At 35.5% G+C, this 16089-nt stretch overlaps 1 protein-coding gene across 1 annotated transcript in view; it reads left to right on the forward strand.

The window, feature by feature from the left end:
- Positions 1–16089, forward strand: part of Cyyr1 (cysteine and tyrosine rich 1) — a 107117-nt gene that overhangs the window by 4302 nt on the left and 86726 nt on the right. The window contains exon 2 of the mRNA XM_076868103.2: positions 1237–1339. Coding sequence (XP_076724218.1) covers positions 1237–1339 — 103 coding nt within the window. The remainder of the gene's footprint in view (positions 1–1236; positions 1340–16089) is intronic.

Consider the following 16089-nt stretch of genomic DNA (forward strand, 5'->3'; position numbering starts at 1 on the left):
CGTCCCTTTGTAAAGAACTATTTTAGCAAAGAGGGGATTTAAAACCAGTCTAAACTTTCTTTTCTAGATAAATCAATACAGGGATGTGTAGACAAAAATACAATGTTTTATACTTTAAATGTTATAACTCCTAGGAACTCAAAAATTTTGTATAATTTATATAATAATGTTATCTTCAAGGACTGAGTTGAAAATGACTCATTTGGTGATTCTTGAACATATAACTTAAATTATCGGACTATTTAATGTTTTTCTAATCATACACCTGAAACTCACACATCCATTATAATTTATTTTACTGGTTATAACTCAGTGATAACCTTAAACTGTTGGATATAAATCACTTAGGTAGAATAAAGAATTTCGAAAGCTAGTGCAATTTGTACTCAATATTTCTGGTATAAATTTTACTTATTGAAGAATACATTGAAAAAATAGCAATTTGGTTTTGTTGACTCCCACATATTCTTTTAATCCCCAAACACCCTTTTCCACTTTACATTGGATGTTTCAAAACTTATGAGTTCTTCCGTGTGATATTAAACTATTAATTATTCACAAATTAATTATCTGTGTGAACTCTTTGTATAACTGACTCATCACCTTCCACCTCATTTGTGTTTTGCTGTATGTATGCAAACTGTAATTATGAGGGTAAAAATAGGTGTTAAAGGAAAAACATATAATGCATTGTCATGTCAGTCATACATTGGTTTTAAATTGTCACTCTTTTGGTATGACCCCTTTCAGAAACACTTTCCATTAATTGAGGTTGAGAATGTAACACCCTAAAATCAGAAAACCATCAATTAAAAACATAAGAACTCTGTTGACAAACGGGAATGGCTGATTAGTTGGCTCATTCATTAATTTCTCCCTTCATTATCTCAGTTAATCAACACCCCCTCCCAGTTTTTGTGCTTGGTGCAGGAGATTCAAGAATGGTCTGCAACCTGTACACTTGGAAAAATGATAATCATACCCCATTTGATCCAAATGTATGATATGTCAAGATCATTGTATTGTCACGAGCAACAACAACAACAAAAAAGAATGGTCTTGGCCTTTACCAGCCTGGAGTGTGACTGTGAAGAAAGGGTAGTTTAGACTCTGGCACATGTTATGGGATTCACAGCATGACCATGAATCAAGTGTACTGAAAAAGTGATTGTTGACCTACTAAGATATGAATTTAATTTCACAACTATAACTGCTTTTGTGGTTTCTGTTGTTTAGAGGATTGCCTTGCTCAGTGTGGCAAAGACTGCAGATCCTATTGCTGCGATGGGACCACGCCCTACTGTTGCTCCTACTACGCCTACATTGGGAACATTCTCTCGTGAGTACTGCTCACATTTGACAATATTGATGTTGTTGGGTTATGTTTTTAAACGTACTAAATTAAAGATATAGCTTAAAAAATTTAAGATCAGTTGCTAATTTTGATACTGGGGATTGAACCCAGGTGCATTTTACCACTGAGTTACGTCCCAGCCCTTTAAAAAATATCTTTTAAATTCATTAATATTTTTGTGGAACTGGTGATTAAACACAGGTGCACTCCACCACTGAGCTTTCTACCCAGCCCTTTTAGTTTTACTTTATTTTTTATTTTGAGATAAGATCTACCTAAGTTGCTGAGGATCTTGCTAAGTTGCTGCAGCTGGTCTTTAACTTGCCATCCTCCTGCCTCAGCCTCTCAAATTGCTGGAATTCCAAGTATGCACACCACACCTGGCCCATGTGGGAACTTTTGGTGTGATGGGGATGTTTCACACCATGTTGTTGTATATTAAATGACTCTACATAAGTCAGTGCTTGGAACTATCCATTTACAATTGGTACATTTTATTGTAACACTGCCTCAAAATGGTAGATGAGAAACATAATATAATTGGTTATTAGCATAAAATCTTTACTGGAGATATTAAGCACTCATCATTACCTAGTATTTTGTATTATTTGACAAAATGGACAAGTTAGTATAAATTGAAATTAGAAAAGAGTTAAAAATGATAGTTTTAGGGTTGGAAATAAAGCTCAGTTGGTAGAAGTGCTTGCCTCACATGCACAAGTCCTTGGGTTCAATCCTCAGCACCACCAAAAAAAAAAAAAAAAGATTGCTTTGTTTCTTAATTATGTGTACTAAATAATGTTTGAAGTAGATCTTATGTAGTTTAAATGTTGTCCATGATATGTTTTCATCTGCTGTGATGAAGGATTTATAAGTTAACATTCCTTATTTAATTATGGCAGGTTTATTTTGCCATCCAGGTATTAATTTGTCTAATGCATCCAGTAGATATCAGGGGAAAGAGAGATTATGAATAAAAAGCTGTTGAGATACAAAATATCAATTCTCTACATAATACTCAGAAAACAGTTTCAGGAACAAAGTTTAGAGGCCAAGATAAGATATGAGTGAGTAGTGTAAAAACAAACCACACACATATGCACATACACAAACACATCCACACACATATGCACACACACAAACACATCCACACACATTATGAAAACAGGTACCTGCAGGATGTGTTAAGTGTTTCACCATAACAAGTTAAGAATGTATTTTAGAGCTGCTTCCAAACAAAGGGAAATGAGAAACCAGGAATTGAGCTTTTGGAAGAGTGTGTGTCAGTCCTCTGCACGTTAACTGAGATAAAGAAGGTAGAGAATTAGAAGTTAAAAATTTTCTTGAGTCAAAATCCCCATGGCTTTCAGATGGTAGCAGTGGTCTGGCTGCCGACCTCTTGTTCTGCTTTTCAAGTGAATGTTGGAATGTGTCTGCTTAACTCATGCCCTTTGAAGACCAAGTGGAAATGGGAAATATTAGGCGCTAAGTCACCTTGCCCAGCTATTTTAGGGATGTGTCATTGAGCAGGCTTATAACACATCCTCCATTTCCTGAAAATAGAAAACCTGGCACCACAGAAACTTTCTAGAACCAACACTGGGGATCATATTCTTTTGAATATGGCTTTAAAAAAAAGTCATACTTTCAGATACTTCTGAAGACCATGCACCAATGTCAGATCGAAATAAAAATAATATATGCAATTTAAGTATTTTTTGAAATGCAAATAAACTCTAAATGAATATTTGAATTTTCCCTCATGGAAGCTTTGGTAGGAAAAGAGAGTTAAGCCCATCTTCTACCTTAGAAAATTGTCAGAATGATTTTCATATGAATTTATCAGTTGATGTTTACAGTTGTATATTTTTAGAATTTAAAGTAATTTAAAATCGCTTATTAATAAATTAGAAATTTATTTTTTGAGTAATCTCTACATGCCAGATGGTACTGTTTCAGGTGAAACCAGCAGATAATACAGATTTGGGGACTTAGGTTCAGAGATTCTGGGATTGTTCAGTCTTGTCTCCTAGCCCATCTCTCTGTCCACTAATTACATTGTGGTGTGCATAGTGTCCCTGTTTCTCACCTCATAGCTACTTGCACTCTGGTAAATATGCATAGAACATGTAATTACTTATTAATCAGAATATTTTTAAAATTTAAACTTACAAATGTGCTTTATGTGTGATTTACATTTGCAATCAAATCCATACTCTGATGATTCAGGCTCTAACTAATTTCACCTTTTGATTACAGTAAATCATTAGTTGCATTCATGTATTTATTTGGGTTATTAGGACCATGTACTCATTATGTTTAGGGAAAAAAAATAATTGTGTTTTGGAAAGGAAAATAAACACAGATGGCATTATATTTCAGACAGTTAAAATTGAACTTTCTGTTCAAAATAGAAGCCATTGACTGTATCCCTTGCTAAACAATTTCTAGCCAAAAAAAGAAGAGAGAGAGAGACTTTAAAGTGTTTTTCCCCACTGGATAAAAAAGAATGCATTTTCAGGATTTCCAGTTATTGTTTAACATTTGAAAAGAGTTCTTAACTCCACCCAAAGCTTTATTTTATTTTTTAAGTTGTGGGAGGGTGGGAGAGGTGCAGTAGTTAGAAAATAATCAATTCTAATAATACTTCCAAGAGTCTCTTTCATGCACAATATTTTCAAATATTGCCATTTTGGAATTCAGAAACTATGCTCTTCCTCTTTCAAGCATCCAGACCACATTCCTGGCCAAAAAAAAAAAAAAAAAAAAATCAGTTTAATGATCTTAACAGAAAGTTAAATTTTTGTGGTTATCATAAAAGTAATAAAGAAAAAAAGCAATGTACAATAAAATGTTAGATATTTTAAATGAGTAATTTTATAATTCACTTTATTTTTCATTTATTTTCAAAGTAAAAATATTGGATAAGTTTAAAACGAGCTAAAAAACAGTAGAGAATATACTTTGATATATTTTGGACTGTTCCTCAGTTGGTAAAGTTTGGTTCACATGACTCTTCTTGCTGAGGCCACCCGGAAGCCAACCTAGTTATCAGAGTGAGAGATATTCAGCCCTTGATTCTGTTTACTTCACCTGATTTCACTCTTTTGCAAACTAATCATTAAGATTCACTTTTAAAGAAATTATAGGCGCCGACTTCCATTATTTTTTAGTTGAAAAGTTTTCTTTTACTCAGTTTCCCCCTTCTTTTAGGATATTTTCTATACCAAACATGAGTTACTTTGGGCAAATAAATTCAGGACCCACACCTCAATTTTGTTTCTTATTTCCCTGAGGAATTTTTAAATTTACTTCTGTCTCCTGAAAACCTTTCAAAATTAAACTTAAAAAATAGAATACCTACTTTTGGTCCTTCCAGTCACAGATACTGACTTCTATATTGGAGAATAATGTTATCTTCCAGAATTTAAGAATAATTTTTACACTCATTGGCACTTATTATTTAATCAGTTAATGATTTATAAATGCACATAGAGTGCCTATTACCATGGCATAGCTGGACAAGGTCCTGGGGTCCAAAGATGAATAAATGATACATCTTGACTTCTAAGACCTTGAAATCCAATTAAGATAATGTAGCCAAATAATTTTTGAGGTAATCCATGAAGTATTATTCAAAGACCAGTGAGAAAACAGCCCAGCCTGCTTGTGTGTATGTGTCTGAGTGAGAGTGTGTATGTATATGTGTGTGTGTATTTTGAATGAAATGTTTAGAGAAGCTTCAGAAAAGGCATTTGATCAGAGTTTTGAAGGAAGAGTAGGAATTTGTATAGATGCACAGTGAAAAAAGGGAAGTGTATTCCAGACAGAGAGGCTCCTATATACAAAGGCATCGATAGAAGGAAGGAAGTGATCAGTTGGGAAAAACCCATGTTATTCAGCTTAGTTAAAGGGGGGAGGTTAAAATCTGACTATAACATGGGAATAACTGGGTCAGATACAAGATAGATTCTTTTTTAAAAGTTAATTAATTTATTTTTACATACATGACAATAGTGGAATGCATTACACTCATTATTATCCATTTACAGCACAATTTTTCTTAAGGCTATATATAAAGTAGGTTCTTACCAACATATTTTTATTGGCCATTCCCACCAAAATTCCAAAGAAATAATTCAGTCTTTTTCTGATAAAACTAGCCATCTGGTTTATGCAGGAAGCATGCATTCCTAGACACCACTTAGAACCCTACACAAAGGTGAGCAGGCTCCAAGCTTTTAATTACCCCATAGATGAAAAGTTTAGAATGTAAACTTTGAGATGTTAGATTATTTGGAAGATTTTATGTGACAAATGTGCAACCTTGTAATTTTTTCTTAAATTTAAGAGATTGTTGACCAGGAGGACAATTACTTGAACATTTAGAAGCATTTGGTATGCTTAAAAATGAGAATTCGGGCCAAGTTGAGAAATAAACAATTTACCACCAGATTGATTCTCAAACATTCATTCAGCAACTTTTCTCCATGAAAAATGAAATACTCTGTGATGAATATGAAAAGGACATTTACATTTTTGCTGCTGATGGAATTTAATTGAGATTTCCTGGAGTGTGGATCCACAGTAAAGATATAGTGAATGAAGTACTTTTTAAAGTTGGTAGAAGTCAGGGGAAGAAAGGGTGCATCTGAGTGGCTAATTACTGTTATCTAATTGGACAAAATAAAAACAGGACTGTCCTATAAATTAAAGTATTCTGCCATGTGAATAAGAGAATAATTGAATAATTTTAAATATGAACTAGAATTTGACTGTTTTGGACATACTGAGCCAGATGACAAGATATAGGTTTTAATTCACTAACTCAAAAATAGATTTTAGCTTTTCTAATTTGCCATTGTGAAATGCTGATCTGTCTAAGGATTCTTCAGAGCACCATCTGGTCATCACAAAAATCCCCATGGGGAAAAAATTAAGAGGAAGAACTAATAATGGAGATCCTGGTGGGATTAAGTTTCTTTTCTTTTCAATGAAATGTGAAAGATGTATTACCCACAGTTTTGCAAAGACAGCTAATAAATATCACAACTGTGATTTTAGAGCCAGGCTGTGCATGAAAGCAAAGCTGGAATAAAAGATAAAGGTTTCATATTTTCAAATGACACTTGAGTCCTATGATCATTAACTGAGTGTTCTGAATTAAACACAGGAGGGTACTAAAACACTGACAGAAACAATGCATTTTAACAGAGCTTAGGCATTCATTAAAGACATCATTTAAATTAAAATAATTTTAGTCTTAGACATAGGGAAAAAACTCTGAAGAGTACATACTGAGTGAATCAAAGTTTGTGGGATTTTTTTGGTTGTTGTTTTAATAATGGCACAAAGATAAGTAACTAATATGATGTTTACAAAATACAAACTTGATTAAAAATGTACAATAACAGGTTTGATATAAGAAGAAAGTCAGGGGCTGGGGATGTAGCTCAGTGGTAAAGCACTAGTCTGGCATATGCAAGGCCCTGGGTTTGATCACCAACACCTCAACTACAAACAAAAGGAAGAAAGTCGGTGGTTCTCAGGAGACACAAAATTGCGTCTTATAGGTTATTTTCAGTAAGAACAAATAAAAGTGTGTTGCATCTAAAGCTTCTCTCCATCAAAGTTATAGTGTATCCTAATTGCCTAACTCCTGTGGAAAACACAATATGCAGTTGAACCAGTGAGGAGGATCTTTAACTTCAACATTAGGACCTGTAAAGTCTTCTAGGGGAAGAGTAATCTTAAGATCCAACTTGGATAGAAAAACAATTGATAAAATTCATCAGTCAGAATAAAACACTTAGGAAACTCAGAATATAAAAAAAAAATGTATTAACCTAAGAGATATCTTTAAAAAACAGAACAAAAAAATAAAACCCCACTTAACCTTGAACACTATGCTCAGTGTTAGGACAGTGAAACCCTTCCCTTTCAAAATAGCAGTAAGACCAGCTGGTGTCTCTCACCACTGCTGTTCATCATAGCACTGAAAACGCTGGCAGGTGCAGTCAACAGCACACATATAAAGACAGGTAAAAGGAATTGGGAAGGAAGAAACTAAATTGCTTTTACTTACAAATGATGTAATTATCAATACTCTTCAAGTTATAAAACTAATAATAGAATTCACTGTGATGACAGGTTATAAGGCCAGTGCACAAAAATTTGTTTATCGCTATATGCTAACAATGCTGATTAGAAAATGTACTCTGTGTGTGGGTGTGTGTATGCATTATATATAATATACATGCATATATATACATAAATACAACATAAGAAATCTAATAATGTACGATTGTCATTTATGTAATAATCCCAATACACAAAAATTTCAAGGTATGAAGAGAAATCTAAAGACATTGAGAAGTATATATAAATTATGGGTAGGAATGGTGTAATGATGTCAGTGCTGGGATATGTCACTTACTCCTGAACTATCTGCAAATTCCATGTAATTCAATCAAAATCCACAGGATATTTTTTTAATCAAATTTGAAAGACTAGGCTTAAAACTTATGTGAGATAGTAAAGGGCCCAGAAAAGTAAGGATAGCTATGAAAAAGAGCAAGATAAGAAGACATGCCTCTTAGATGGTAAGGTTTATTATAAAGTTAAAGAAAATAAATTGTGCTATACTGGATCACAGATAAACCAAAAATAATACAGAGCTTACAGATGACTTATACATGGGGGAGCTTGATAGGTAACACAAATAGCATTAGAAATCAATACAGGTGGATGGGTTATTAAATAAATGATGCTAAAAGTATTAGCTACCCTTTGAATAAACATTAAACTAGATTAGTCCATTTGTCTGCATCCAAAATCCATTCCTATCTAACTAATTACATAAATTCAAAAATCAACTATTTATAATATTTAAAAAGGGGAATATAACAATATGTGCTTTATGTTTTAAAAAGTTGAAACAGAGAATTTAGAGTGTTTTCACCCTATGAAAATAATAATTATCTGTGTAGAAATGTTTAAGCTATATGTACTATAAAATGTATACATGAATGAAACATCACAATACCCAATTAATATGTGTAATTTTTATGTTTTTATGTATAATATCAGAAAAACAGTTTTTAAAGCAAACAAAAAAAAGAAAGAATGGCATTATAGTGTCTGGATAGAAAGGTTTCTAAAAAATGAATAAATAAAAAGCACAAATAGTAAAAGTAGAGATATACTAAAAATCATTGAAATGTACACTTTAAACTGTTGAGTTTTATGGTATGTGAATTATATCTGTTTTTTTTTTAATGCTGAATATATAGGGCAACTGAATTCCTAGATAGAAGTAAGAGAAAAAAAATCCCCACTCGGAGAAGATACTGGTAATTCTTATGATTCACATAAGATTAGTTTCCAGGATACTCAATAGGAAAATGTGCAATTCATATATTTAAAAAAAAACACCTCATAGGGCAGAATACTGAAGTTCAGGCCATAAATACACAGAAGAGGTACTGCATGGCTACCTGAAGCATGGGAAGCCATTAAAAATGATGAAATGCCTTCTCACACCCATCAGGGGGCTGTCCACATTCCATAATTCTGATAAAACAAGGTGGTCAAAGCTGAGAGGGTCCCCACACTGCCAAAAGGAGAACATAAACTCTTAAAAATACCTGGAGAGCAATTTGACCCCATCTCGTAAAGCTGAAGATGGCAACCCTTAGAATTTAGCAATAGTTCTTCATTATATCTTTCCTAGAAATTTTCAGACATGCAGGAGGAGACATTTGTAACATTTGCTGACATATTATTTAGAATAACAAAACACTGGAAGCATCGTGAATATCTACCAGAAGAGCGTGGATAAATAAATTACGATATATTTGTTCCATGGAAGAGGTAGGTGATTAAAATAAATCAGTGTAATTAACATATCATTATAGTAAATCTTGAAACTGTAATGCTGTGTAAAAAAAGAGTGAATTAAAGATGAATGTGCACAGCATATAACATAATTCTGTGTATTATTTATGGAAATGTGCACATGGTGAATGTGCAAATGTATGAAGGAGAGAAGGGGTGAACGTGAATTTCAAATTGCCCAGGATTTGAGGGGTGTCCAGGGATGAAGGACTTCATCAGGCACAGATGGCCCTGGGCAAACTAGGAAAAATTAGTCACTACAGGGAGAAGTATAAGGCAACACAGTCTTCAACTGTGTAATATTTTATTACTTAAAAAATTGAAAACTGAAGCAAAAATTACAAATTGTTAACATGTAATAAATCTAGTTGGGTATGTGGGGATTTATATGGTTTCTGACTTAATGGTGGTTCCACTTATGATTTTACTTTATGATGGTGTGAAAGCAGTATACATTCACTAGAAATAGTACTAGAAATAGTCAGGCCAGTACCCTGACTCATCCCTGCAATTCACCTATGGAGGCTAAGGCAGGAGGATCAGAAGTTCCAGTTCAGCCTCACCAATTTAGCAAGATATTGTCTCAAAATAAAAAGGGCAGGGGATGTAGCTCGGGAGTAGAGAACCCCTGGGCTTAATCCACAATACCATCAAAAAATACATGAAAAGAAATAGTACTTCAAATTTTGAATTTTGAACTTTCCCAAGCCAGTAATATGCAATACAAAAGTCTCATGATGCTGGGCAGCGGCCACAAGTACCCACTCTGATCATCCATGCCATCCCAAGTGGAAGCTATTGACACTCCACGGTGTACTTTGTTTCCAGCATTTGGGGATATTGTGTTGTGTGGTTTTCCATCCCATATTGCCTACAAAATGCTCATCTATGAGAATACGTGAGATAGTCACCACTTCGTTATAAAATAGTCTTTGTATTCATTGCGGCAGAATAACAGGGGTGTGACGAATGACTTGTGTACGTTGATGCAGCAGGAATGGAAGCCGTTTATTGTAGGATAACAGAGGTATTTATACATTTTGCACAGCTTATCTTAATTAGCATAAACTAGATACAGCAGTCAACCAATCAGGAATCTCCACACTTAATGGCTCGCTTTTGTTACTTTACAAACCACTCCCTCTGGCATTTTGCCAGGCGCCATCCAGACTTGTTTACAGACTCTAACAACTTGACTCCAGGATAATATAAGTGTCCTGAGTATATTTAAGGTAGGTTGTGCTAGACTTTAATGTTCTGTTGGTCAGGTGTATTAGAAACATCTTCAACTTGTGATATTTTTTATTTATCATGGAGATATATATATATATATCTTCATAACATCATTGTTGTGGAGCTTCTATGTTTGTAATGCATAATTTGATAATCCTTGTGATTAAAAAGAGAATAAAGAAATGAAAAAACTTGGATGATGGCTGTCATGTGATCACCTGGACACCTTGTTCATATGCAGATTCTCATTTGGTAGGCTTAGGTGGGGCCTGAAATGCTGCGCTTCTGACGACTCCCAGGCGATCCTGGTGCTTCCCATCGTGGTGCCATTTGACGGTGTCTTGTGCTACAGGATGAAATGATAGAAGCGCCTGGGACATGTGTACTGAGATGTGAAAAGAACAAGTCCGCGTAATTTCTGAAGTTTCTGTTTGGGATGATTGGGTGGCTCACACGCTGAGAACTAATGGAGGATATGCAGGAGGTTCAGAGATGGGAGTGGATTCTGTTTTGAGCATATGGGGGGAGGCTGGTAGACTATACATCAATGTCTGTGAGCCTTCACTGGTGGAATGCACCAGTCTGAAGCTGAGTAAAGAACACAGAGCAGCACGTAGACACTTGGACGTGAGGAGCCTAAAACTGCTGGTGGAAAAGGTACGGAGATATGAATAAGCTATTCTGAAGACAGGCAAAAGAAACAGAACAGCAAGCCAATGATGGAGCTCCAGAGAGATTCAGTAGCATGCAGTGACGTCTTCCTTTTTCACATTTGGATTCCATTTCAGCCTCCTTCACCTCTGTCAAAACTGATCTGAATACACCTACCATAGTGATGTGGACAAATGTCCCTATTTTTTTTTTTTTAGTTGTTTTTGTGTTTAATATTGCACAAAATGTAGGTAGGATTCATTGAATTTCAGTTCATTCTGAATTGCATATGGTGCCCTAAAAAAGCAGATTAGGTGATGGTCCATCTATATTTAAACTGTGGCTGAAGCAGATCACTACATATCTGGTCACATATTGGAGGTTTTAGGGGTTCTTTTCATTAGATACAAATCACAGTTATTATCTTATAAGAGAATGTGTGTTTGGTGATGGTAGAGATTCTTAGAATGTAGAGCACTACTATCTACTTAATGTTTTCTCCACCCCAAATGCTTAGAATATGTTTTTTTTTTATTCTTTGGAATAGCACTTATGGCCTAGGTATTATTATTATTTCTGTCTGTCAAAATGATGGGGTTTGGGCTTAGAGTTAAATAATCATGCAGTTGCACTCAGGTGTGATGGAGTGGGCTAGCATTTAAACGTAGATGTACTTTCTGCTTTACCCAGTGACTCCTGATAATCTGAAGGAGGTTTCAAGATGGGCTGAAAGAAGATTGCTATTGTTAGGAAGACCCATACCATGTTTGGGGATAGTCTTTTCTTTACTTTATTATCTGGACTAAATTCCTTCCTATATGCTGCTATGACAGTATCCATTCTAGGCCATGTTACTGTTATCCATTTATCCAAGTTTCTAAGTTATGGGTCTGTCCTCTCCTGTTCAGATTCCACACCTGAGAGGACAAGGGAGCCCCTTTGCCAACTCACCATCCAAGCTACAGGGTCTATTGGTCTGAAAGATCCAAGGACAGATCATTTACAGGCAGGTCAATCCTGCATTTAAACATGAAAAGCCTGAGATTTTGCAGGGTCTAAATTAATATTCATCATCTGGATAAATATTTGTTTAGACAAGTCAAATCATAATATGAATATGTTATTGGTTTCAGAGACTGTCTTCATAGAATACAGATTAGATGTTATTGCAGAAGAAAAGGTGTGATGGAGTCAGTTGTCACTTTCTAATCACACTGTTTATGATAACTTAAAGCCAGACGAGAAGGACTAGAATTGAAATGCCAATTTGATGATCATGATTTAACTTCTTGTCATGTTTCCCAGTGACTACTCTCTATCAGTGAGGCAGTGTGATCTGCCAGCCTATGACCATTAAGGCAACAGGCTTCCATGGAACTCTATTCACTTCTATAATTTTTAGAGATAATGTGTATTACTGACAAAATTGAGGAGGGAAATTTTATTATTGATAAAATTGAGGAAGGAAATTTACATACACTCAGGAAAAAATCCTCCCTTATATTGGGAGAATTCTGGCAGGCAGCTGCAGCCCAGAGCACAATGTCTGCCAGCCATCTCCCAACTGCAGAATGTTAGCCTGAACACACCCATAACTAATGAAGATTGCAGAGGACCATGATAACCTCATAAAGTCTAACAGGATTTCATCCAAAAGAGCCACAGGTAAAAGCCTTGGCTATTTAACCCATGCCAACTCTCTGTGACTCAAGGACAAACACCATCTCTAGTTTCTATATCATTGAAATGGAATGAGGAAGAAGAAAAAAACACCTTACAGGTAAAGAGAAAAATTTTTTATACTTTTGCATAAGCCAGACAAGAAATAGAGAAAAACCCTGCACATTACTTCAAATGTATTTCTGTATGCATTCACACTGCCAAAAGGCAAGATGAACTATTTCTCTCTGCTGCATTTTGCAAAAGATAAGTGCTACCTTATCTTTTTTGAAGGCTGATCTTGTGTTATATCTGGTATTTGTAGAAGGAGAAAAATGCTGTATTAACAGTATAGAGTTGGTTGCAAATAACTAACTCTATACTGTTAACACAGCATTTGTCCCTCTACAAACACCTGATATAACACAAGATTAGCCTCCAAAATATCACACATAGAAATTGAATTGAGGGGTCTTTTTAAATTTGATTTTTATGAACATTAATTGTACATGTTACTGGGATTCATTGTGACATTTTGCATGCATATAATGTACATTATCAAGACTAGCCTTCCTTTATTCATATCCCCATCCCACTTCCCAATCTCTAGTTAAATGAGTATTCTACATTTAATTTCATTTAACTTTCAAGTATGAAAGAGAATATGCAGTACTTATTCTTTCTGTGTCTGGTTTATTTCACTTAATATGCTGTCCATAGTTCCATCCATTCTGCTGTGAATAATAGGATTTTATTCTTTGCCATGGCTGAATAATATTCCATTTTGTACATATACCACATTTTCTCTATCCATTCATCTGTTGATGGACACCTATGTTGACGCCATCTTTTAGCAATTGTGAACAGTTAGAATATATACATTTATCAAAAAAATGCTGAAGGCTCTACTTTGAGGTTATCTCAGATAATATCCATCTTTACATTAAGTAGACAGACCTCACCCTTTGCCAGGTAGAATCAAACAGGAAGCAAATCTTTGATTCTATTCTTAATTAATAGTACTTTTATCAATAGGAAGTTGTAAAAGAAAAGCCACAAAGGTTGAGATTTAGAAAAATCAGGTTTGGGTTTCTCTTTTATGTTATGTAAACTTAATTTCTCTTATATCACTGAACCTCAGTTTGCTAATGTGTCAAAAGAAAATATTACAAACAACTTTCCACCTTCTCATAATTGGGCCAGTGGATTTATTCGTACATAAAAGCTCCTAGCCCTGGCTTTTCAGAATTTTTTTTCCTTGATGAAAACACTGGGCTTTGAAAACATCTGGAATTGGGGAAAAGTGGAAACACAGGAGGAAAGCAACTTCTCCAAGGTCATTTGAAAAGTCTGGAAAGTAGATGGGGTAGAGAGAGAAGATGGGAGGGGAGGGGAGGGGGGATAGTAGAGGATAGGAAAGGTAGCAGAATACAACAGTTACTATTATGGTATTATGTAAAAATGTGGATGTGTAACCGATGTGATTCTGAAATCTTTGTAATGTTTTGAATAACCAATAAAAAAAATAAAAAAAGAAAACACAATAAAAAAAAAAAAAAAAGAAAAGAAAAGTCTGGAAAGATTGCCACTTCTGGTGAGAGGCACTGTCCCTGGCCCTCTGGACTTCCTCAACAGGAGAATGCCACCTGCTGAACTTGAACACCCCTTCCCTCCCCCCTAGAGAGCACTCTCAGCCTTTCCTGAAACAAATGGCCCTCTTAATCAAATGTGATTGCAGTCTGATAACTGCAAAAGCAGCTAATTAAGTCTGGTGTCCTGCTGCCCAGCAATTGCCAAAAGCATAATACACCCTGAAAAGTCAGGTGCATTAAGTCCACAAATCTGTCGTGCTGCCCTAGGCCGACCCGTGAGTTGGAGAAAACAACTGAGAAACAGAGACAAGTCTAAATGAAAGTACATAAACCTGATTTATGAAGAACCACATACGTAATACCAGCGATCTGGAAGTAATGATTTGCTTTATAGTTTCATTATAAAATTCCAATGAGATCCCTTTTAGAAATTTATTTTATGCACAACTTTTCAGAAATATTTATTTTGCATATGCCTGGCACATCTGGGAATAATTTGTGCTCACAACAAATGTTCTAACTGCTGGTCATTTCAGTAGTGATCACGGTGCTCTCTAGATAGACGTATGCCTTTTCATGTGATCGGTTAGAATTGCCCTGATTAGGCTCTTTAAAAACTCTATCAGCAGTTCTCTCAGTGCAAGTCAGTGCTTTTAAATTTACAAGAAAAGGGGCAACGACTTGCCTCTGACATTACTACACATAACCTACATCTGCAACAATCTCCAGTCTGAACATATTTTCAGGGGTAGCAGATAAATGCCAGATGGTGACGCCAAATAAAAAGTCATTGATCAAAGCAGGGACCAAAAGAGGTCTATCGGTTCCAAAGTGACTTTCCTTTCATTCAGCTTGTTGGTGTTACACAGCCAACTGTCAGACGAGCTCTATGTTTTGTTTAGTGTTTGTGAACTGGAAGGATTGCTTTCCTTCTGCCCAGGATGAAGGAAGCAGCTACTCAGGGCTGTGCAAAGTGAATGGTAAGAATATGGAGAGCAGAATCCACAGTACTGCCTAACCAGCCTTGACTTCCTTAGGTGTTTTCCTTTCTTTACCCCACCATGGACTAAGCAGCACAAAACACATTGGAGGGCATTAAGGCCAGAGAGAGCTACTGGAGGAGCTCTCTAATTTCAGTAAAGTAAGCAAAGGCTCTTCATGCTTCAAGACCCTGGTAGGCATTCTCTGATATTTTACTTTTGTAGTACTAACAGATGGGGGTGAATCCCACTGCTTTTTCTTTTCTTTCTATCCTCCTGCCACTCCACCATGGATAGGAGCCCATTTGTCGACATATGTATACAGTAGGGTAAATAAAGCCCAACCTTCTGGCCAGAGAACCAGAAAGGGTTGCCTCAGGGAACTAACAGGTGCTCTAGAGATTGTAGAGATGGAAAACTCAGGGAAGGGGCTTCTATAGTTGCTTGTGAATTCCTGGGCTTACCTCCAGTTGCACACACATGGATCTGACCCTCAACAACCCACCACAGACCTGAGAACTAAGTACAGGTAAGATAACCACAAAGATCCCACGGCAGTAATTGAGTGGTCACACAGGGGACCCATTTACATTGAAACCACAACCCACAGAAGTCTGGTTGGAACTTATTGTCTTTAATTGAATCTAATTGATTGCCTTCTAAAATGAAAATATCAAAATTCTCCATAAGCTTCAACAAAACTTAAGTCTCTTAAAGAATTAAA

The sequence above is a fragment of the Callospermophilus lateralis genome, chromosome 10 (genome assembly GCF_048772815.1).
Source record: "Callospermophilus lateralis isolate mCalLat2 chromosome 10, mCalLat2.hap1, whole genome shotgun sequence".
Lineage (NCBI taxonomy): Eukaryota > Metazoa > Chordata > Mammalia > Rodentia > Sciuridae > Callospermophilus > Callospermophilus lateralis.